At 40.3% G+C, this 25068-nt stretch overlaps 1 protein-coding gene across 3 annotated transcripts; it reads left to right on the forward strand.

The window, feature by feature from the left end:
- Positions 1–229: 229 nt before the first annotated feature.
- On the forward strand, positions 230–25068 carry acsl3a (acyl-CoA synthetase long chain family member 3a). Of its 3 annotated transcripts, none has more exons than XM_019861301.1 (15): positions 230–339; positions 6607–6966; positions 8404–8581; positions 11302–11411; positions 11660–11798; positions 13678–13828; positions 14094–14217; positions 15257–15328; positions 17428–17567; positions 19856–20028; positions 20505–20579; positions 21300–21488; positions 21986–22100; positions 23360–23517; positions 23598–25068. In XM_019861301.1, the coding sequence occupies exons 2-15, from the start codon at positions 6652–6654 to the stop codon at positions 23753–23755; spliced, it is 2097 nt and encodes a 698-aa protein (XP_019716860.1). In that variant the 5' UTR covers positions 230–339; positions 6607–6651; the 3' UTR covers positions 23756–25068. The 3 variants fall into 3 exon arrangements, with proteins under 3 accessions (XP_019716860.1, XP_019716861.1, XP_019716859.1); XM_019861302.1 differs by lacking the exon at positions 230–339 and adding an exon at positions 5377–5475; XM_019861300.1 differs by lacking the exon at positions 230–339 and adding an exon at positions 6321–6429 and having other exon boundaries at positions 6605–6966.

Raw genomic sequence — 25068 nt, forward strand, 5'->3', positions numbered from 1 at the left:
AAGCTTGCAATTCATTGCAAAACTCAAAACTGGGTTGACACATGAATTAAAATACTTGAAGTATTGAAGCGGCCTAAGATCATGCCTTCTGGCTCGGGTGACCGTAGGTAACCCGTGCATTCCTCCGGTCCTCCTTGCTGTCAATTCCTCCGGTCCTCCTTTCTCTCATCCAGCCCGGCCCTCAGTCAACACGCACCACTTCTCCAAGTCCAATCATAGCACGACGAAAGTCGTTCCCCGCCCCTACCCGTTCAGCAACGACGCGAAATAATTTCATGCGTGCTGCTGCTTGACGGGAAAAGCCAGGAACGGAGACCGCATCAACTGCCACAGTGAAAGGTGAGTTTTGTGTTGCTTATTTATCCCCAGATGTGCGTTCAGCTGCAGGTGCATCAAGTAGCTGAGAAATGTTCATGTCCTCCTGCAGCCTCCCGTTTATCTGCCTAGTTTCTTGTTATTGAGTCGGTTTTTGGGCTAGGATTTCAAGTAAAAATAATTTAAGTCAGGACAAAAAAAAACCTATACGTCTACATTCATAAATAGCCTCTCTCACAAGCACATCTAACATTGCTTAAATTGAGACGTTTTAATCTTAAAAAGAGAAACCGGTGACAAGCTTTTGCTTGGTATAAACTGTTTTGATTTTTCAGAAGTACTACTTCCTGGGTGCTGAGTAATGTGAAAGGCATCAGGTTGGACACCAGGTTGGTGAGCCCTGTTTTATAGTATTTTCTTCAGTACTGTACACACACTCCTTGGAGTTCTAAATTGACACATTTCTACAATTATGCAATGTATTAGAGAGGTTTTGCGACTTTTGCCTTCATCATGATGCTATGGTCTGCTTTGGCATTGAAGTACCAACAGATCAAAGAGGTAAATTTACTGTACCCAAAGACAGACACAAGTAAGATCACACAAAATGACCGCAGACCATATCTGAGAGGCCCATATCTTTAATGACAACGTTGGTGTCCAATTGTACATTTTGGGCATCAAGGAATGTAATAAAATGGGGTTCATCTTAAAAAACAAACGAAGAGTGGAGTAAAATATGCAGTTGCTCATTAAAAAAAATGAATTCCCAAAACAAAGTCCATTTACTAGTTTCCATCTCTCCATCAATCTCTCCAGCCATCCATCTTCTCCTCATCTAGGGTTTGCTTCACAAACCATGCTCTCTTCTCCATCTCTGTTAATTTATCTATCTCACTTCTAGTCACTGTGACCGTCATAGGTACCTCTGCGTTATTCTTATTTTTATGCTGATCTTTAAATTCTTTGAGTTGCCTTATTAAATTTTGATTCAATTCATGTTGGGTCCTTTTAAGCCCTGCGGTTCTTGCGCTGAATTTCCCTCTTATGACGGCTTTCAGAACATCCCACAAAATAGTTGGATTCACTTCTCCCTTATCATTTTCTTCCCTATATCTGGTTATATCCTCTATTGCACTCGTTCTTTATTATACAGTAACCTTACATTCAACCTCCAAATAGTGATTTTTCCTCAACTGGTCACTTTCACTGTCATACGGCACTGTAGTCTGACAAGTCTGGGACACCTATCTTACATTCTTCCACTCTGTGTTTATCCACTATCTCCATAAAAACATAGTCTATTCTAGCCTAATTTGAATGTGGGTGTGTGTAGTGTCTCAATAGCATATGCATATCCCACATCCATTTATAATCCCTAGTTGCTTTAGTTATGTGTTCATGTACCTGATTATATGGGTCCTAGATTTCTTTGTATCAGTCGTGTCTGAGTCATGGTTACATCCCCTCCACAGCTCAGGATCCCATCCATTTCCACGGCTATATAACCCCCCCCCCCAAAAAAAAAAGAAATACGTTATCTTCACTGTTTGGTGGAGCATATGCATTGATTAATGTCACATTTTCAACATACCTCATTTGTGTGTCGTTTATTTCATTGTTGATTTGAAATCTTGCCGAGCTCTCCTATGACACAGTTGAAATGAGCTACAGAATGAATTGCATTTTTTTGGGTGTTCTTGTGATTTAAGGTGAGTTTCTTGTAGAAAAATGACTTGAATCTCCTCCTTTCTTAATTTTGTCTACAATTCCCCCCTCCCCTTTTTTCCAGGTTGTTCATACCATTAACATTTAATGACACCATTGTAATGCCTCTGTGTTGTGCTATAATTCACACCGAAACATCCTTTTGTACTCCACATGTCACCAATCACAATGTGATTACCAGCAATAAAACAACAACAATCATTGTCAATCAAAACTTGAACTTCCAACGCTTTTTTTGGGCGACCAGATTTTTATCCCCTTTCCGCTCTGTATTTCTTGAGCCCCACCACTTGAATACCACAACCGCTCCAGTCATGGACCCTTAAAATCGTCATCACTTGTCCCATCTTTAAGGCACCCCTGACCATATAAACATTTTTTAAATTTTGTTTTCCCAAAGGCTGTGATATACGGGGGAGAGAGAGAGAGAGAGAGAGAGAGAGAGAGAGAGAGAGAGAGAGAGAGAGAGAGAGAGAGAGAGAGAGAGAGAGAGAGACATTATTTATTATTATAGATAATTCAGTGCTCTCGATTTAGCTCATTCACCCTAATGCACACTTTATTTTGACAACCATTAGGATTCTGGGGACGAATTGCATTTTGTTATTTTTTGGCACTCTAGCCCCCATTTTCTAATTTCTGGAGACTTGCTGAATGGGTATTGGCCCAGTGATGCAAAAAAACACCACAGTCACACAATAGGAAACAGTATTCCCTCACTCCCAAACATACTTGCTTGCACACCACGTTATAGAGACTATGTCACAATATTTCTCATTAATCCATTAAGAGGGTGTATAAAGCCAGCCATTGAATGAGCACATTTTGCACACTGAGGGTTTTTCACGAAAGACAAGAGATTAGGGTCAAACTTTCATTGTAATCTTGTGGTGCAATTTTGTGTTTTGACCTTTAGTCAAGCAGCTTGTTTGTCTTAAATCAGCCACATATTTAGCATTTCTACTCTGGTTGGTGAAGTGGCTAAAGCTATCCTGTTCAAATGCCAGATTTTTTTGCGATATAAAAAAAGATTACCATAAATCATTTCATACTGTTTCCACCATTAATGTGACCTCGATTTTCTACAACGCACACATGCTAACCATTCAAAGTGCCTCTCACAAACCCCAAATAAATCTATGTTCTAATGGGCTTTTCCTGATATTTTTATTTTATTTTTTTTTTTGTTTATAGATGAAGCCATAAGGTTTTGTGTTAACGCTGACTGCCATTTTTGAATTGTCCATAATTTCTTCCACCTTGTCTCGGCCTCCAGGAACGGCTAATGAAAAACAGCCCCAAAGCACGATGCTGCCCCCACCATGCATAAGTGTGGGTATGGTGTTCATTTGGTGATGAGCAATGTTATGTTTACGCCAAACTTCGGAATTATGGCCCAAAAGATTCAACCCTGGTTTCATTGTACCATAACACATTTTCCCCACATTTGTTTGAGAGTGACACACGGTGGAGACAGCATAATGCTTTCAACATGCCATGCCAGGTTTATTTGGGGTCAATCAGTGTGCGCTGTCTCCCATTTAACACGAGTGAATTGAATTGGTTAATTCTAAACAGAGCTTCATTCTATGTATGAGAGGCTGTGCACATTTGCAAATAGAAATGGAAAACTGCAGTTAAAATTGACAGTTAAAATTACGTGTGCAAACTGTTCTGACATGATGCCTTTTTGAGCATCAGCAGTTGTTCCGTTGGTTGAGTATGATAAAGAGGAATCATAGACCAGTATATGTGTGCTACTCACTAAAAATTGGGCAAATTTGGCTTTCAGGTGAAATTGAATCGGGACGAGCCTAAAATGCATTCAAACCTTTACAGGTGAACTTAATGTGACCTTCTGTATGCTTAGCACCTATTGTATATGTATATAGGCATGTGTAAATATGTATGTATACACCTTATATCTATATGTAAATGTGTGTGTGTGTGTGTGTGTGTGTGTGTGTGTGTGTGTGTGTTGTGTATATATACACACAAATATATATAAAATAATTTTAACGATACAAGGTTGTAATACATAATGAGACCAGTCATACTTGTTTACAACTATTGTAAATGGCTTGAGCACTTAAAGGTAAACACAATCGGCAAACATCGGCCATTTGGCCAATTATTTTGGTCGATTTTTGAAGGGCCATAATAGGCTGATTTAATTGGCCTGCTGATTAATCTGTTGAGCCCTTGTAGTGATGTTTTTAACCCTTCCACACTGGCCATTTTTCAGACGCGTGGCTCAATGGCCCACCTCATTCCCCGCTAGTCAATATACTTGTTTGGCTTTGCTTATTTTTGTTTTGTGCTTTTTTTTTTTTTTTTTTTTTTTTTTTTTGTAGGTACCTGTACTTAAAAGCACATGCGTGACACTCACATGCGAACGAAACAGTTTAAATCAGTTTAAGAAGCCGTTCCACCCTGTTTTGTTTATGTGTTCATGTGAGTTTGTGCCGACACCCGCGGCGACCATACTGACTGACAGAAGAGGTACTTAAGCAGCGCGAGTGAATGTTGATGACGGATATTAAAAAACACGCATGGTAAAGACAATTTATCGAGTGCCCAAAAACTATTTTGTCCATTTTTTTTTCTCATCGAGAAATACGCCTAATTAATCCAAATACATGTTAGATCAGGCGTGTTTTCATTTTCGGAGCACATTCATGAAAATGCAAACATTGAAGGGCCTCTTAAAAACTCTTCAACTTATATTTATTGAACATGCGAAAATTAGTTCAGCAAGCAATCATACATTGTTTATATTTTCGAGTTATTTTGAAAATTGTTATGTAACAGCTTTCTGTTCAAGGTGATAAATTGTTTCAGATTGTTTTTAAGATTTTGAGTGGCCAACGGCCCTATATACCCCTAGAAGGGCTTTCTATCGACTAGATTTACAGTATGTGAACCAGTTTTTATTACTAGGAGTAGCACTTTTTTTTTTATTCTGTCCTTCTCACTCTGCCCACCTCCACCATTTTTTTCAACGAGGCTTGTGGGCCATGTCTTGATGTCATTTTTAGTATATGCCGCGGGCCACTGAAAAACAGATGGCGGGCCGCAAATGGCCCCAGTGCTGCAGTTTGGACACTGTGTTTTAGCCAATGCTTGCTGTAAGTTTCGTTCTCAAAACATGTGATTCTTCATTCTTCAGTGATCAGATTAATCTGCAAGTAGTCAGCATGTTTTGAAAGTCCACTTTCATGCTGCAGATGTCTTTGCGATACAGTGCTTTTGTGACAGGGCGGGGGGGTGATGTTACCATAGCAGCACTTTTATGACCACTTGTCTGAATGACACGCATGAAAGCCACAGCATAACATTTATTGTTAAATACAGTAGTTGGAGCTACAATATCTCTGTTCTTAGCAGTGGACAGCTCCCACCTGCTGAAAGACCCAACCCATCGTATTTGTGGTGAGGGTGTTTGTTATTGTTGAAAACAAATGACAGGACACACATTTTTCATAATGAAGGAATTTCATAGCTGTTGTTTCATCCTCCGAGCACCCTCTCAATTATACAGGGTCAGGCAAAATGACCTGACACATTTGTAGGTTAAATAAAAGGCAAATGGAGTAAAGAAACATTTTTTTTTTCAAAAAGTACATATAATGCCATTCTGTTTCATTCTGTTTTAAAAATTAAGTGGAGTTCCGGCGGTGCGAGGGCGGCCGGGTGATTTTCGTTTCAATGCAGATCCAGTAGTTCTGAAGTTGGTAAACCATAACAACATCACGTTTCGAGCTGGTACGGGATCATGCCTACCAAGATTGAAGTGCATACGGAACGCTTGTTGTGTTGCAGTTACAGATTCGTTTGTTTTGATAAACGTTTCCACAATAAAAACACGATGCTCACCAGTCCAAATTCATGGCAGCAACCTAAAAAGAAACAAAAAGCAACGGAATTATAAAGAAACAAAGCAAAATGGAATAATATGAAAAAAATGGCATGATATGTATTTTTCGAAAATAAAAACACTTTTTTGTTTTTTTACTTTATTTGCCTTTTATTTAACCTACAAATGTGTCAGATCATTTCGCCTGACCCTGTACATGCTCAATTGCTTGACCTGACAGTCCACACTCCTGACTGAGGTTTTCCTCTTTGGATTTCGTTGTTCTCCCCTTCTGGTATGATTATGATTGTGCAGTATCCAAAACACTCAATTCAAAAGCTCTTTAATGTCTTTTTTACTGTTATTGTAGAGCTTTGTATTGTCACTCCTTTCATGTCTTTGTTAGCCTGTATTGATTGTTTTAGTTGAAGGCATAATGCACTTTATTCCTCATGAGGATGCAAGGTGGAAGTACTGGGAAATACCAAGTAGACCCTTTCTCATGTTTTTTGCTGAATCCTGCAGTAAAAGGTATGAGTCATTGTGAAGTTTCACCTTTTGCAATAAGCTCAGCCTCACAGAATGTATAGCGACATGAGCTCTGGGTCATGAACAGGAAGGAAATATAATTTGACATTTTGAGTTATTTTGAGAATATAACGAATGGCTGTTGTTATGGTATGTATTAATTGTCACATATTTTCTAGGATTGGTCTGCACCTACTCTTGAGCTGCGATACACCCAAACCAAGATGAAACAAAAAGATCTGAACCCCGTACTACTGCTCGCCTTCCACCTTATGGTGTCAATTTACTCCTTCTTCACCTTCATCCCCTACTACATTTTCACTTGGGTCCTTTATGGATCTGAGCCGGACCATGCTATAAGAAAAAAACATAATCCAGTGCCAGGAAAACTGGTGAGATTGCTGTACCCTGGACTGGACACTCTGCCTAAGGTCTTTGAATATGTAGCTATGAGATTCCCCCACAGAGAATGCCTCGGCACAAGAGAGTTGATCAGTGAGGAAGATGAGCTGCAGAGCAACGGCAAGAAGTTCAGTAAGGTAAGTCTGGTAAAATGAATCTAATTGTTGTACACTTTCAAAGCGATGCGTGATACTAAACCTTCCAGTATCTTATTTTAAAATAGGAATAAATATTGTGGAATACTGTTATGTCTACTTACAGCATATAGATATTTGTTTTGAGTTTTGATACTGTAAATGCAGACTTCCCTTAAAAATGAAGTGCATTATGAATGCAATTTGACAGAATTAGTGGGCATTTTTACGCTTGATCGAGATATGGTTCAGCAGTGGAAAAAAGATCGTGGTACCCCATAACACCCCCTCCCCCCCAAAAAAATTATATATATATATATACACACACACACACACACACACACACACACACACACACACACACACACACACTAACTTTTTGTACAGCAATAACAATCGTTTTTTTTAAATAAAGAGACAACCGTTTAGTAAAGAAAGCAGTCCAGACATCCGTTTATGGTCATTTTAAAAGTTCCCTAGTTGTTGTAAGTGCATAAGATTCGGCAAGGTGACATTGCAATTGAGTAAGCAAACTCTCAACTCTTAAGAGCACGACTGCTGTCATCTGATCGAGTCTTTGAAAAACACACACAGGTTTTAGTGTCACACTCCGCGGAAGACGTCGCAGGAGTCATTGTGTGCTTAATATGCACTACTCTTAATCAACCGTTAGAGGCCGCTGCTGATTCAACAACTGGTGCTGAAGGTTCGTGTTTAGATTTCCCGAGGATAAGCCTGGTACAGGAAATGGATGGATGGACGTCAAATCATCCCAGAGATGCGCTTAAGTCACGTATGTCATGAGGCTTACGTCTCAACCTTGAAGTCTCAAAAATCAGAGGAGTCCCCATACAATTTCAAGCAAGTTGACTGGGTCGTTATTGGATAAAATAAATCAAGTCAAACAATCTTGCTCTGTCACAACAAAATTCAGAAATGTGCCAATATGCACTAGTATTGATACTGTACTTTTATTTGTTCGCTGTACTAACACATTCACAATCACTTTTGTTTTATTTCATGGCTCCAAAGCCAGTCTCCAATTTATCTATTATTTTACTTGTCGTTTCAATTAAAGTTATGGCATAACCAAGATAAATATTTGTTCATATTTGACCAGCTCTCGGTTGTTACGGGGCTAAACTGTGTTTGTCGTCTTTGTGGGTGTGTTATCGTGACAGATGAAGTTAAATGCTATCGTCTCTTGAGTTGCAAATCTCGTGGCATGTAAAGTGTTAGAATGTTCCATTTGTTTGGAGTCGCTTGTAATGAACCAATCTGCCATACCTATCCCTTGATTTTTGCGAGGAATTATTGAAGCCTTTCACCTTTACCCGTCCCCCTCCTCTCCTTTGTATTTCTAAGCATTTTGCTTCATCAAAATTGAACATGTACATCTCTTTGTCTCTTTTTTTCACACCACCTGTCTTGCTCCTGCAGGTGGTTCTTGGCAAGTACCACTGGCTCTCCTATAAGGAGGCCCTCTCTGCAGCGTCCCAGTTTGGTTATGGTCTGGCAGCGCTCGGGCAGAAGCCAAAACACAACATTGCCATCTTCTGTGAGACACGGGCTGAATGGATGCTTGCTGCCTTGGGATGCTTCATGCAGAATTTCACACGTAAGTTGTGTGGTTGGTTTTTGGATGACTGGACTGGAGCTGCTTTTGAAGGTTACTGATTGTTATGTGAACACGAGGACAGAAGTGAACAGAATACTGTTAGCCCCTTAAGTTTAGAATTGGGCAGTATTTATAGAGCACTGTATTTAAAGGTGCTTACATTTTCAAACTTGTAGTGCTTTCTCAAAATGTTGTTCACAATGTTGAGAATTGGATACCTCCCCTAATAATAAAAATGTCTTTTGATGAGAAAATGAGTTTGACATAACATTACACAACTGTCGCTCTATGCTTTCATATTAGTTTCTTGAAAGAGTACCATCCACCTTGTATTTTGTGAAGGATTTTCCCACTTAGTATGTTCCACAAATTGCTGAAATTAATATCGATTTAGGGTGGTCCAGTGGTTAGCGTGTCAACCTCACTGCAGAGGTCGTGGGTTTGATCCTGGCTCCGGCCTTCTTGTGTGGAGTTTACATGTTCTCCCCCGGCCTACGTGGGTTTTCTCCGGGTACTCTGGTTTCCTCCCACATTCCAAAAACATGCATGGCAGGCTGATTGAACACTCTAAATTGTCCCGAGGTGAGTTTATGAGCGTGAATGGTTGTTCGTCTATGTGTGCCCTGCGATTGGCTGGCAACCAGTTCTGGGTGTACCCCGCCTACTGCCTGGAAACAGCTGGGATAGGTTCCAATACGCCCGCGACCCTCCTGAGGATAAAGCGGATTATTAGATGACGGATGGAAGTAATGAGTTATGTTTCATTGTTGTTTTATGAATGCATTTCATGAAAACATGCACTGACTGTTTTATCTAACAATATCATGTGTCAAGGGAGTCCATTTTTTTGTTTGTTTGTTATTTTGCTCGCATATTTCATGTTTCCATGATTTGCGCCCTAACTTCAATTCCCATGTGTTTCGTAGCGCTTGCAAATTTAATTTTTTTTGTTTTTGTTGTTGTTGAAACTATTTCCTATCAAACTCTCGAGAGATTATGTTGGCGTGCGTGCGTGCTCGCGTGCATGCGTGCGTGCGTCTGCGTGCGTGTGTGTGTGTGTGTGTGTGCGTACATATTGTGATTTTATGCGTGCGAGCAAATGACAAAGACAGAATAAGGTCAATTTGTCCCTTCTGTTGGACCGTTACATAATTAACCATGCAGTGGTCCCCATTTGGCTGCCATAAATCCAGTTTATTTTGTGATGGAAACATGCTCTTTTGTTACATACATGGATGATACTTGCACTGAAGCGATGGTAACAATTTAACACACCATTCTGTGATTACCGGTATAACATCTGTTCTGTATTCGGCACGCAGAATACTGTAATAGTTGCTGAAATTTGTGAATTTGTGAAGGTTTTAACCTAGTCTCCATCAGATAGTTTTAAAATGTTCACATTTGTTGCACTTTAACGACTCGGCACATCTTTACTCTTTAATGGCTGTTGAAAATAGTTTTTATTTATTTAAGAATTCCCGGCTGCACTTTAATAGATTCTCTAATTCGTTGTCATTCTCTTTGAAGGCTCCTTCATTTTCTTCTGCGCTCTTTAGTTTATGCTCCATTAAACTGTCACACTGAAAATATGCTGCGAGGACAAGCCAGAAAGCATCTTTAGAGAGCATCTTTCTCACTTACACACACAAACACTTCTACGCCAGTGGAAAGTGAACATGTCGAGTGGAGTTAAAGGTTGGAGAGGGCGCGAGGGAGGAAGAAACGGCAGGGAGGAAAGAGAGGCAAACAAGTGAAGGCTAATGGCGTCATAGTCAGTGTGAGTGAGTCTACGTGAGCATCTGATGTTGACAGAGCCATCAAGGAGTCAGCCAAAGGCCCCCAGTGAACTCAAGTGTGCGAGTTTGTCTTTCTGTGCGTGCGTGCGCTCGTCACGATACAGTGGATGTTTGCTCCAAGTGATGGAAATGTCGTTAGACTGCATTATCTTGTGAATTGCATGAATGAAAATGCGATCAAATTGTCGCAGTAGTGTTATTATTTACTCACTGCGTTCAGCAAAGCGCGCACTGTTTTTCATTCAAGGCGAATTAGGTTGATGAAATGCGACATTCAAGTCGCACGAATTTGAAGATAAACTCACAGTGAGAAGAGCTCCCATTGCCTTCAAAAATAAGTCCCACACATACAGCCTTGTGTCGAGATCTCACGGCTGGAGGTGTCATGGCCTCATACACAATGTCACACAGCAGGAAATGTTATTGTTGCTCCATGACGCAAGACTGCGATGTCATCAAGCGCTGTCGCTTAAATCTCAGTGTCAGCCTCAGGGCACATACATACATACGCATTTTCTCTCTCTCTCTCTCTCTCTCTCTCGCTCTCTCTCTCTCTCTCTCTCTCTCTCTCTCTCTCTCTCTCTCTCTCTCTCTCTCTCGTTGCTATCCCTATGAATATTGTGTATCCTTTTCAATATCTTAAGTAACTGGCCCATTTGAATGTTTTCGTGTGAGTGTGTGTGTGTATAGATAGATAGATGTGTGTATGCAGCACAATAGTCGGACATTATGGAGACGATTATGGTGTTCCACACGACTCTAGTTGATTGATTCTAAATCACTCACTTTGCTTCCATATAGAAAGATCTTTAAAAAAAAAAAGAAGGAGGAATGGAATAGAATGCAGATTGTTGGTTGATAGCAAATGTTCTATTGAACATGTTTTGTTCTTGAATTATTTTTGTTGTAATCTGTTGGCAGTGGCCACCTTCTATTCAACTCTGGGGGGCCCGGCCATCGCTCAGGGACTGAATGAGACAGAAGTTACGCACATCATCACCAGCACAAAGCTCCTGGAAACCAGGCTTAAGGTAAGAAACAGCAAAAAGCAGCGCCATCAACATGCATTCAGGCAACGTATTGGTAGTGTGGTGCAGGACACAAACAAAATGCCCCCATGAAATGTAGTTGTTAGGCGAGTTTTACTTTTTTGTGTACTGTATACGGGCCCCTTTCCGGCAAAAATGAATTCCCCCATTTATCTTTAGATGACATCTTCTCATGCATTATTCTCGAAACCCTGTTCAGAATACAATATAACCGCAACCATCTGTGAAAGCCTATTCTAGTTAAAGTTCCAAAGCTGCACTGCATCATAATAGTGGACAACACTCCAACCTCATGGCCCGACTACCCCAGTGGCATAAGCATCCACAACATGGCCGATGTGCAGAGACTGGGCGCCAGACCGGAAAATGGTAAGAAGTCAGGTTGAACTCTTTGCTTGTGATACAATATTTATTTGTCATGTCAATTCCCTATTCATATATCCGGTTACAACACCGGCATCTCTCCTGCACTCCCAATTTCTATTATTTTTAGACGGTTGACACTAATCCGAACTAAGTTCCCTTCACAGATGCACTTTGCAATTCCACCATGGAACAACTGCCTTAATTAAACCCCATCCACACATCGCTTTGGAGTAATGCCTAATCATTCCACAAGCATGCCCTACAGCAGTAATGTAATCTTAGTGTCAGATATCCCTCGCACACTATTACAGTCTTGCATGTGTATAACTTTTGGAACTTATGTTGCCTTTGCTTAGTACACTTTTCTCAATTGTGGGCCTTCAAAGTGCTCATATAGATTCTGGGTATTTCTTTATTACTTATGTATATATACCGTATTGGCCCGAATGTAAGACGGTGTTTTTTGCATTGAAATAAGACAAATAATAAGAATAAGAAAAAAATGGGTGCGTCTTATATTCGGGGTCTAGACATTATACCCATTACGCGCCAGACATCATTGAAGCGAATGCTGAACTTGACTCCCTAGGCAAAGTGAACCCCTGTCACGAAGAATAAAAGTAAAAATAGTGGTAGCACGAAGAAGAAAAATAAAAAATAGTGGTAAGATAGAAAAGAGAAGAAAATAATAGAAGAGATAAGAGAAAATGGAGAAACGTAGCGACAATCTGGAGAAAAGTGGGTTGAAGATCGGCCAGGTTAAGCACCAGCTGAGGAGAAGTGATGATGTAATTTACATTTCAAAAACCAGAAGCCATTCATTTACGAATGTGATTGCACTTTACATATTTAAATGTTCAGATATTAAGATTTGAATGAGGCAAAATAACATGCTTTTTCTCTCAAATATATTGTTATAATCATTTGTTTCAGATGTACTGTAATTATTTTCTGTATAAAAATTGATTTGGTGTTCAAAAAGTTTTTTTTCAAACTTGAGTCTTGAAAAAGAGGGGGTCGTCTTATAATCAGGGCCGTCTTATATTAAGGCCAATACGGCACTTTACTGCTCCTTTTAAAGCAGAGCGAGTGTAAAATGGGGGGTGAGTTTGCTGTGCACTGCTATCTGTCCCAATTGGTCATGTGAATTAAGACGCGTATACACATCTGTATCAGATTACGAGCTATATGGATGGCTAAGGAAAAACATTCGCCTTCTTGCCTTCTTTTTTTTTTTTTTGTAGGAATTCCATTGGCTTTGCTCTCTTATGCTTATGTAACATGGAGAATAGGAGCATTTAGATCTAGCTGTATAGAGATTGCTGGAGTTAGATTCAGTAAATGTGGATGGAGCACACAGGATGGGAGTGCACTTATGTTTACACTCTGGACTGTTAACTTCACTGGACTGTTAACTTCACATGACATCAATTTTAGAGCACTAACGCCTACATGTCAATCTGAGGAAAAGGAGACGACCTCACTGTCTTTCATCCGGTTTTTTATGGCCAGCTGTGCTTTTGTATACTTTTGCTTTGTATATCAAACAGCAATCTTAAGTGGAGACGATCTACAAGAATCAGAGGAATAATTAATTGGCTTTTCCACATCCCAGAATATCGACATGCTTCGACCACGTGTCATCCTCGCATTTGAGGAAAATGTACTCCACCATTAGTTTCTTATTGCTCATTACGTCCATCCTGGCATATTTGACAAGTAAATAGGAAATACAAAGGCCTGTTGTTTTCAGCAACCTTAGTTAAAATAAGATCTCAAAATCAGGATTTACGACTTCCTATGACGGGCTTCAACATCGATTGTTTTCATAAAATGTTTATCAACAGTCCTTTAGAATATAATGATTTTGCTTTTATTTCAGCAATTTGTGAGCAAATTCAACCAATAACTTCCGACATTGCTGTCATCATGTACACAAGTGGATCCACAGGTGATCCCAAAGGCGCCATGATCTCCCATAGCAACATCATTGCTGCCATCATTGGATTGGCTGAACGGATACCGAACTTGAGGTGCACAGTTTTATATCCTGTTATATCATGTTTGGGTTCAATACGGTCTTAATCCCATAACCCATTCTGATACTTTGTAATGTTTGACTGTGGATTATTCTCATACCCTGGTAAATACTGTACCTGGAAATGAAATGAAATCAAATCAAATTTTGATCTCCTGTGTCAAACCCAAATTATTTTCGTCTTCCAAAAATGTCTCACTGATCCATTAAGTTATGGCGTGTGTTTTTAACAAACTGACCAAATTGGCCTATGTTTACAGTGAGAAAGACACTTACATTGGATACCTTCCTCTGGCCCATGTACTGGAGCTCAGTGCCGAGCTTGTGTGCCTTGCTCACGGTTGTAGGATTGGCTATTCTTCACCTCTGACTCTGGCTGACCAGGTATGCTCATTTGTCACAAATCATGTCATTTTATTTTTTTTAGTGCGAATGTTAAGAAAAGGGAAAAAAACCCCATCATCTATAAAAGATATTTGATGCTTATTTGCTGCAAAGTGTCATGAAAGATAAGCTTAGTTTATATGCTCACTATACAATCAATGGACGTGAAGGTTGAAGACAAGTGGCCACTCCACTTTCAGGAACTGCAAGTGGGCCTGGTGTCCACTTTAAAACAAAAACAAATTGCACTGCTGTGAGGTCAGAGTCAGTGATGTACAAGGGGGGCCCGGCTCACCATCGCTGATCTAGTCCATCCCATAGGTCAGAGGTGTCAAAATCGTTTTTTTTTTTCACAGGCCACGTGGTAGTTGTGGTTTCCCTCACATGGCCGTTATGACAGTCAAAGTATAACAAATTGCCATGAACTAGTTTTGAAATCAGAAGTCAGGGAACAGTTTGTTCAATTATTCGCCTTGTGTTGAAAAGGGGTTTGCTAACACACACACAAAAAAAAATAAAGATTGCAATGTTATTAAAAGTAAATACAATTTGTCATTTTGGTTCAAATTTGAGCAAAAAACAGAAAGCACACACAGATGATTTGTTTCAGTGGGCCACCTAAAATGATGTGGCGGGCTGGATCTGGCTGCAGGGCCATGAGTTTAAAACCTGTGCCACAGTGTGTGGCCTCATCCAACTGTGAGGTTGCTTTGATGTGTTCCCATGAACTTGCTAGCAAATAAAACGCCTTTCTGAGATAAAGAATAAAAATTTGGGGTGAGCTTCAAGGGTGTTGCTAAACCCCTTCATTTAATCATAAGATGTATGAAGAAGGCTAGTAAAATATGTACCGTTTAAAGGACCGCCCTAGCTGGCTGCAAGTTCAGCAGCACAACAGATCTTGGCCGGGATTTACATGAAAACAATATCATGCTCAAACCTGGCAGCCTCCTTCATCATGCCGGCATGTTCATTCATGTGTGTTTGGAATGTTTAACGTATGTTCTTTTTGTTTTGTTTTTTTATCTTCCACTCATAGTCAGCTAAGATTATGAAAGGCACCAAGGGAGACGTCACCATCCTGCAGCCCACTTTAATGGCAGCTGTCCCTGTAAGTGCACAACAACTTGTCTTATGCTGTGTATTACAGGCAAGCCTGAAATATTGCCATGTTACCAGTCAATCTTCAGTGTTTGTCTGTGCGTCCGCGTGTATTAGAGATGCAGAATGAACAGAAATGTTTGACAGATTTTACAAGCACAATTGAGGAAGTTGTTGTATTTGGACCCAGTGATTAAGTCAAGTCAGCTTTTATTGTCAAATATCCTCTATGTGTAACATACAGCACAGATGAAATGACTTTCCTCTCTCAACCACAGTGCAAACATGTAGTGCATTGAACACACACAGCTAAAATTTACGTTAAAATTCCATAAGACATAAATATATAAATATGTTAATTAAAAATAAATAAACAAATAGCAACAACAGACAACCAAGTGCACTTGTGATTATTGTATATTCGTAGTTACTTGTTTTAAGTGCAATAATCGGATGTCAGATGCTGGACGAGGGACACCGATTGTGGCAGGAGGCAGGGGTAGACGGGGGAAGGGGAGTGCGGTTAAGGACTCTTCCTGTAATTCTGTTTTCCACATACTCTTACTTAAAATTGCCCGTGAAGCAGATGGTATATTCCTAGTATCTGATTCCAACCGTAATTATTCCATGTAGTTAGTATGTGTTCAGTTCTATCATCAGTGACCACATGAATGTGAGTGTAAATAGTTGTCTTTGAGAAAGGATGGGTAATTTCAATAACATTTCTACACACAGGCAAGTTGCAGGCGACATGATTTTCCCCACTGTATTCTTTCTGCCTCAGCACACTCATATATACAACAAACCCTCCCAGCCCCCATCTCCCTGTGGTCGCAGAGCAAAGGGCAGAGGCCCCCAGTCTCTGGAACCATTCACAGCTGTGAACAGAACGTGAGAAAGCCCCATGTGGTCATCCCCACGAAATGCACTCTTGCTCACACGCGTCCTCACGAAGACTCATACAAATTTGTTTGCTGTGAAATGACAACACGCTGCTGCACGAAATTTACACGCACTTCCTCTCCCATTACTTTGCATGCAAGCTAGACATACTACCCATGGATGGGCATCTTAAATGAATCGAGGGGGCTTGTAATAGTTTTTCATCAGTGCTATTTATATTATATTTTTCATCCATCCTTCAACAAGTGTTTGAACATTCAAAAATAACCATATTCCATGATTTATGTATTTTTACAAAGGGCTGTCATGCATAATAGTTACAATTCAAGCATGTCTCAAAATGGCTGAACAGTAAATCTACGTTTAGTGCAAGAACTCATTTCATGTTTTGTTTTGTTTTGTTTTGTTTTGTTTGTTTGTTTTTTTCACAAAAATCAACTCACTCAAAATATTAATGTTATTTAGGTACCACTATGTTTGCACTGCATGTCATTCCAAATCTGCAAAAAAGAAAAAAAAATCAGCCCTACTCACATTGTATAAACCCAAATCCAATGTAGTTGGGGTGTAGTGTTAAACCTTAATAAAAACAGAATACACTGACTTTAGGTCTGAGCTCATCTGAGATGAACTGATGCAAAGTGGAAAAGTGCAGTCGATTTGGGACCAGTCCGCAGGCGACCGGCTGATCGCGATCGACGTATAGTACTGCTCTAAATTGTCTCAAGGTGTGAGTGTGGATAGTTGTTAGTCTATGTGTGCCATGCGATTGCCTGGCAACTGGTTCAGGGTGTCCCCCGCCTACTGCCCGAAGACAGCTGGGATAAGATCCAGCATGGCCGCGACCCTCGTGAGGATAAGCAGATTAGAAAATAGATGGACACATGTCCCAACTTGGAATTGGGTTTGTCGTATAGGGCAGTATAAGATCCAGTACAAGCGCAATTAAACCATGTCTGCCATCAAGGGGGGCTATGATGATTTTACAATTTAAAACTACGCAGTGGACCCCGGCTAGTCGTTGGGGATGGGTACCAGGTCGGCCCGCGAAGAGCGAAAATCCACGTTTTATTGACACCCGTTGACACTGGAATTTTGATTTTACTTTTTTGAAAACGAAATTGTCACACTAGCTCATGGTTATAAGCCCTCATCACATCTCTGTTTTTCCTTTCTCAACCCCATCCATACACCGCTTGACAACAGGAGATCATGGATCGCCTTTACAAGAATGTGATGGCCAAGGTTGAGGAGATGAACTCTGTCCAGCAAACGCTCTTCACTCTTGCGTACAAATACAAATTGGATCAGCTCAACAAAGGTTACAGCACGCCTCTGTGTGACAAGTATGTATGAGTTTATTGAGAAGCACAGCGGTCTAATCACACAGGCCAACAATTTTTTTTACATTTTTTGAATCAAAGATGCAAATAAACTTTTCAAGATGTTTTTCTTTGCGCTGATTCTGAATCTACCCTCAATTTTTCGATTGCACATCAGATTTACATCAGAGGAATAATATGTGAAAGTGATATTAATGTCTATGAAGTAAATTCAGCAACAGATGGGATTTTTGGGGGGGAAACATCATAGCTATGAATTTCAATAAATGGTAAAATGCGTATTGTGCAAGTTAGAGTCTAGGTCAAACTTAAAAACAAAACAATGAAAACTACTCCAAAAACCTGATGTGCTAGAAAAAAAACCCGATTATTTTTTAAATAAACGTCCAAAATAATTTAAGGGACACAAATTTGCTAATGAAGGTTTAATTGTTGACCATTGTACTGTATACTCTCACTGGTTGCTTGACAGCATTTGATTCAAGTGCAGCATGAAATACTGTGAGAGCCATGTTAAAAATTCTGCCCCGACAAGGGTAGTATGCTGACTTTTACCCGACACGTGCTTGTTTGCAACCTTTTAGAACTGCATTGTGTCATATTAAGATGTTACCCAATAAAAAAAGCATCACAGTACATTTAATGTCAATGCCACATACTAACATGCGATGCATTTAGTATGTGTTATGTTATTTAGGTACCACTATGTTTGCACTGCATGTCATTCCAAATCTGCAAAAAAGAAAAAAAAATCAGCCCTACTCACATTGTATAAACCCAAATCCAATGTAGTTGGGGTGTAGTGTTAAACCTTAATAAAAACAGAATACACTGACTTTAGGTCTGAGCTCATCTGAGATGAACTGATGCAAAGTGGAAAAGTGCAGTCGATTTGGGACCAGTCCGCAGGCGACCGGCTGATCGCGATCGACGTATAGTACTGCTCTAAATTGTCTCAAGGTGTGAGTGTGGATAGTTGTTAGTCTATGTGTGCCATGCGATTGCCTGGCAACTGGTTCAGGGTGTCCCCCGCCTACTGCCCGAAGACAGCTGGGATAAGATCCAGCATGGCCGCGACCCTCGTGAGGATAAGCAGATTAGAAAATAGATGGACACATGTCCCAACTTGGAATTGGGTTTGTCGTATAGGGCAGTATAAGATCCAGTACAAGCGCAATTAAACCATGTCTGCCATCAAGGGGGGCTATGATGATTTTACAATTTAAAACTACGCAGTGGACCCCGGCTAGTCGTTGGGGATGGGTACCAGGTCGGCCCGCGAAGAGCGAAAATCCACGTTTTATTGACACCCGTTGACACTGGAATTTTGATTTTACTTTTTTGAAAACGAAATTGTCACACTAGCTCATGGTTATAAGCCCTCATCACATCTCTGTTTTTCCTTTCTCAACCCCATCCATACACCGCTTGACAACAGGAGATCATGGATCGCCTTTACAAGAATGTGATGGCCAAGGTTGAGGAGATGAACTCTGTCCAGCAAACGCTCTTCACTCTTGCGTACAAATACAAATTGGATCAGCTCAACAAAGGTTACAGCACGCCTCTGTGTGACAAGTATGTATGAGTTTATTGAGAAGCACAGCGGTCTAATCACACAGGCCAACAATTTTTTTTACATTTTTTGAATCAAAGATGCAAATAAACTTTTCAAGATGTTTTTCTTTGCGCTGATTCTGAATCTACCCTCAATTTTTCGATTGCACATCAGATTTACATCAGAGGAATAATATGTGAAAGTGATATTAATGTCTATGAAGTAAATTCAGCAACAGATGGGATTTTTGGGGGGGAAACATCATAGCTATGAATTTCAATAAATGGTAAAATGCGTATTGTGCAAGTTAGAGTCTAGGTCAAACTTAAAAACAAAACAATGAAAACTACTCCAAAAACCTGATGTGCTAGAAAAAAAACCCGATTATTTTTTAAATAAACGTCCAAAATAATTTAAGGGACACAAATTTGCTAATGAAGGTTTAATTGTTGACCATTGTACTGTATACTCTCACTGGTTGCTTGACAGCATTTGATTCAAGTGCAGCATGAAATACTGTGAGAGCCATGTTAAAAATTCTGCCCCGACAAGGGTAGTATGCTGACTTTTACCCGACACGTGCTTGTTTGCAACCTTTTAGAACTGCATTGTGTCATATTAAGATGTTACCCAATAAAAAAAGCATCACAGTACATTTAATGTCAATGCCACATACTAACATGCGATGCATTTAGTATGTGTTTCAAACTATTTTCTCTATATAACCATCTAGATTGGTCTTCAGCAAAATCCGTGCTCTTCTGGGAGGTCGTGTACGAGTGTTATTTTCGGGTGGAGCCCCACTCTCCGCCGATACCCAACGCTTCATGAATGTGTGTTTCTGCTGCCCTGTGGGTCAGGGATACGGCCTGACAGAAACCTGCGGAGCTGGAACGATTAGCCAGGGTAAGCAAAACAAAAATTGAAAGCTGTGAAGCTGATCATATAACAGGTCAACCACACACGCTAAAAAAAAAAAAAATATATATATATATATATATATATATATATATATATATATATTTCGAATGCACGACTAATGAAAAATAATGACATTTTTCTCCAGTTGACATTGTGCATATCGGCAAAATATTGACATTGTGCTCAAAGCAAATTCCCGAAAAATGTGTCATGCAGTTGTAACTCATATCTTTTCAAATGTCTTCCTGACTAACTTATTTTGAAATCACAGTTTGAAATCTGACTAACTTCCCAGACGGTCAGTAACCACAAACCAGCGTGCAGGCCACTGGCTTGGACATTCCTCTGGGATGGGGCTACCATAGGGCCAGCGGGTCATGTCGCCATGGTATTCAAACTTGTTACGTGATGCGAGTGCGCTTTCTGATCGTGCCTACGTGTGTGTATCTTATCTGTTTCAGTGTGGGATTACAGCACTGGGCGAGTGGGAAGCCCACTAGTGTGCTGTGAGATCAAGCTCAAAGACTGGGTGGAGGGTGAGTGAGGCTCTATGGGTCAGAAAATCCCCCATCGCCCCCAGCCCAGGACTAGCCAACACGCACATACACAGTGTCGTCGTCCTTTCTTCCATCTCACATGGAATACACGAAAAATGTGGTCAGAAGTTACCAAACTCTCCACATGGTGATAAAGCGGAATCCCCCAAACTCAAATGCCATGGGGGTCAAACAACTTGGATTTGACCAAAAAAAAAAAAATCTCTACAAAAGCTTCCAGGTTGAACTGTACAGAGTTTCAATGTGTCATTGCGTGACAGTTGTTAAAATATAAAATGTTGCACACCGTCCGTGGTAAAGGTTTTTATATTTGCAACAGAAAAAGAATTAGTTGGACATAGCCAAGGGGCACAGAACAACTTGCGTTTGACTTTGGGGATTCCACTTGAAAAGGAAGGGCAATATTAGGTATAACTTGCATGTTTGCTACAAAAACATTTTCTCCCATTCACTTTGCCGATCCACGCCGTATTCCAAAAGCCGACCGTAAAATGTGGGCCTCTTGAGATAAATGGAATTTGTACCTTATATGAAAGTCCTTGAACCTTATTCTTCTCATTTCTGTGGAAAATGCAACACATTTTATGGAAGGTATCATAATAGTCTTGCTTAGTATTGATACCAGAAATTAAAATAATTTGTTGTTGTTGTTGTTTATTTCATTCACAATTTTTATTAATATCGATATTGTGATCTCAGGGGGCTACCTTAACATTGACAAGCCATACCCACGAGGAGAGATTCTCATCGGAGGACCCAACGTAACGATGGGTTATTATAAGAACAGGGGCGACCAAAGTGATTTCTTTGTGGATGAGAGCGGCCAGCGATGGTTCTGCACTGGAGACATTGGAGAGTTTCATGAAGACGGATGCCTCAAGATCATTGGTGAGATGAACGGAACGTAAAAGGCGAACTCGATTTTTTTTTCAAGTTGACCTCAGTGGTCAATGAGTCATTTTCCTTCATTTTTTTATTGAAATCCAGAGTGTCAAATCAGACAAACTTGCCTCGTAATAATAATGCAATAGTACATACTACTGCTGGTTGGAATAAGATTTACATGATATATCTCACCTTTAACAGACTCGAGGGGACTGATTTCATTTGTCATCTACTGTATGTACAGTGGAAGCTTGATTTAACGGATCCGTAACCAAAGGACTCTGGATTTAGCGGGCACAAAATAGTGCACAGTAGACTCAAAGCTCCCCTTTAGACAGTACTTGTCAAAGTCTGTTGGTTCCAGAATTGGTCGCAAATCGAAAAAGGATTTGATAAGGACTAATAGAGTGATAATGGGCGTTTTCCGCATGTCACAAAGCGGAGTTATGCACGCCAGCGTCCTTGCACATGGAATGATACAATACGTCTTCTAATTCCAGATCGTAAGAAAGACCTCGTGAAGCTGCAGATAGGGGAGTACGTCCCTTTAGGAAAAGTGGAAGCTACGTTGAAGAATTGTCCTCTTGTTGACAACATCTGTGCCTATGCTAAAAGGTGAGCTGTGGTGCATCGTTTGTACACCGACACACAGCATATGTTGGCTGCTGCGCAAGAAGCACACATTCAAAGATATTGAGTCATGCTTTTCTGGTATTCAGTCGTTTATGTGTCACCGGGATTTCGACAACGAGGGACAACTTTGCTCACTTGAAAATGGCGTTTCTTCCACCAAAAAGTGCTCTGTTAAATTGTTAAACACACCTAGATCTGAATGCCACGAAATGAAAGTGGGAATTCCGAACTTTTGTCCCATATTCATCTTTTGATCTAAAACCCAAATGTCGTTAGTATACAACAACAGCAAAGACCTTGCTTTTGTTGTTACTTTTGGAGGAGACTGTAAGTGCCACAGGATTGACTGGTGACCAGTCCAGGGTGTATCTAGCTTCTTTCCCCGAAGTTAGTTGGGCAAGGCTCCTGTTACCTGCGACCATGTAAAGCAGGGGTGTCAGTCATTTTTGTCGCGAGACGCATTATAATTAGTGGAGGGCCGCGATGACTGAAACTGTATAATTTTATAAATAAGTCAAGAATAACGTTTCATTCAATTACTGTTTAAGTAACTGTAATGAGGGGTTTGGTGACAAGAAAATGCTTACAGTATCCCTCTGATTTATTACAAATGAGAAATGGACATTTTGGTACAGATTTTAGCAATCATCGTCGAAGTTGACATGTTTGATATGATTTCGCGGGCCACATAAAATGATGTGGGGGGGCCAGTTCTGGCCCCTGGGCCTTGAGTTTGATACCTGTGGTGTAAAGCGTATCAGCAGTATCGGAACAGTCCCAAGTATGCCGTGCAAGATCATCAAGTGTGACGTGGGAAGTCTTCCATCCATCCAACATCCGATCTGCTTATCCTTGCATGCCACCTATCTCCAATTCTCCTAATTTGGTCGATGACGATTTTATTAACTACCAATAGTATACTTTTTTTCTTCTCTCTATGCCAGTGACGTCTAATGACAGGCAAAATGCAATTGCAAATACAGTACTCTTTTCACAGGATGGTAATTCGAATACAAGCACTTTTTGGTGACAGTTTTGTTTGGTTGGGCGCTATGGGATCATTTTGCATTGAAAATATGTCTCTGTGTCTGTAAAGTGATTGTGTGAATTTATTATATTTTGGAAAGTGCTTTGTTATAGCTGCAGCTGTTGTGGAAGCGCTGTATGATTAAATAAATAAAGATGTATTGTATTTAAATGGACTGTTATTTGTCTTTCTTTGACTTCTTCTTCTCCTACAGTGATAAGACATACGTGATTGCCTTCGTGGTGCCCAACCAGAAGCACCTGCAAGCGCTAGCTGACCAATATGGCGTCAGCGGCACACTGGAGGAACTTTGCAAGGACCAGGTGATGGAAGAACTGGTGCTCAAGGTCATCACAGAGGCCGCTGTGGCAGGTAGGAAGACTCATGAACCAGAAACGCTCTTTTTCCTCCTCAGGTGTGTTCTGCTAATATATGTCTACGTCTTCATTCAGCTCAACTCGTGAGCTTTGAGATTCCTCGCAAGATCCACCTGAGTCCAGACCCGTGGACCTCTGATAAGGGACTCGTGACTGATGCATTCAAGCTCAAGCGAAGGGAGCTGGAAATGCATTACCGAAATGAGATTGCAAGGATGTACGATGGGGAATGATGTCATCGACCACGACAGTCCATGCGCAAAGCAGAAATATGCAAAGTTGCAAAATACATGGGTTGTGTTTTACCTTTGGACTCTTACCAGGCCCCACTGCGGTTGCTCCTACTTGAATTTGAAGCTGAATTTAAGCAGAATGATTACATACTACCTGCAGACATGAAGTTTCCAGAAAGTGTGAACGATTTGTCTGCTGCTGCCTTTTCCTTTCTTGTCCATGTGTACGACCTTGGTGTCAAGTGTTTTATTGTTTCAGTTGGGACTTATGAAACAAGGCTGCGCTGTGTTAAAACGTTGCTGTCTGGTGAACTCGTTTTGAGTTCCACAGCAAGCAGATTTCCATTGCATTTGATTGCACGCTTTTATTTTTGTCACCGAATTGTAGATTCATCCTTTTTGAAATCTCTCCATTATTTTTAATTTTTGTCTGTCCTGCAGGTCAGGAGACGCTTCGGTCTTTTGGCCTGAATATTGATCTAAAATGTTAAAATTCGATGACGGTGTTATCGTCGAGCATGTTTAGCACATTGATTCCAAAGGCACTGAATAATTGCACGTTAAAATTGTGAGCATTTACTAAACTGTTTTAATAGCACATTGTTAGGAATGTGTATGAAGTACACTGCTTTGAGATTATTTCAAAGTAGGAAACAGAATGGGCTGTTTAGTCTGCTCTGCTATTGTACCAAAACGGAGCGTACTTTTCAGTGTTCTGATCACACACTCAGAAAGTCATTTATTTATGTATCTTCCAGTGGTCTGTAATCAGTGTCATTTTGATGAACAGTGCTAACACGAAAATGTCTTATTCCGAGCCAAGAAAGACATTTGATTACAGAAAATGTCACAAGGAAGGAACACTTTTGCTCACGTGACTTTCAAGGCATGGCCTTTTCTTTTTTTTAAGACAAAAATGACTCCAGTGTATCTAAGCTATAGACAGTCTGAGAATTCTGAGACTTGGCTTTAACCACTACATGTAGGGACCAGGATAACGTTTTTATAACCTTTGGTGGGGTTTTCTTTCTTTGAAGATGTGCTTGAGGGTGAAATGAAATGTCAGTTAAAATTACAATCTCTCAATATCACGATGTGCCATTATAAATGGAGACGTCGCTCGCAACAATGATCTGTATTTACTTTATGAGTTCCTTTTTTCTTTGTAAAAATCAAAAGGAAATAAATTTCTTTTCTCGGTAAAGTGCTCCAGACTACTAAGATTATGAGAATGTGGTTGTTTTTGTCACTGGACTTTTTCAGCTTGGTGGAAAGTATTTGGAAGATGAACAAATTGAAATTGAATTTACAGT

The sequence above is a fragment of the Hippocampus comes genome, unplaced genomic scaffold (genome assembly GCF_001891065.2).
Source record: "Hippocampus comes isolate QL1 unplaced genomic scaffold, H_comes_QL1_v1.1 scaffold122, whole genome shotgun sequence".
NCBI classification, from domain to species: domain Eukaryota; kingdom Metazoa; phylum Chordata; class Actinopteri; order Syngnathiformes; family Syngnathidae; genus Hippocampus; species Hippocampus comes.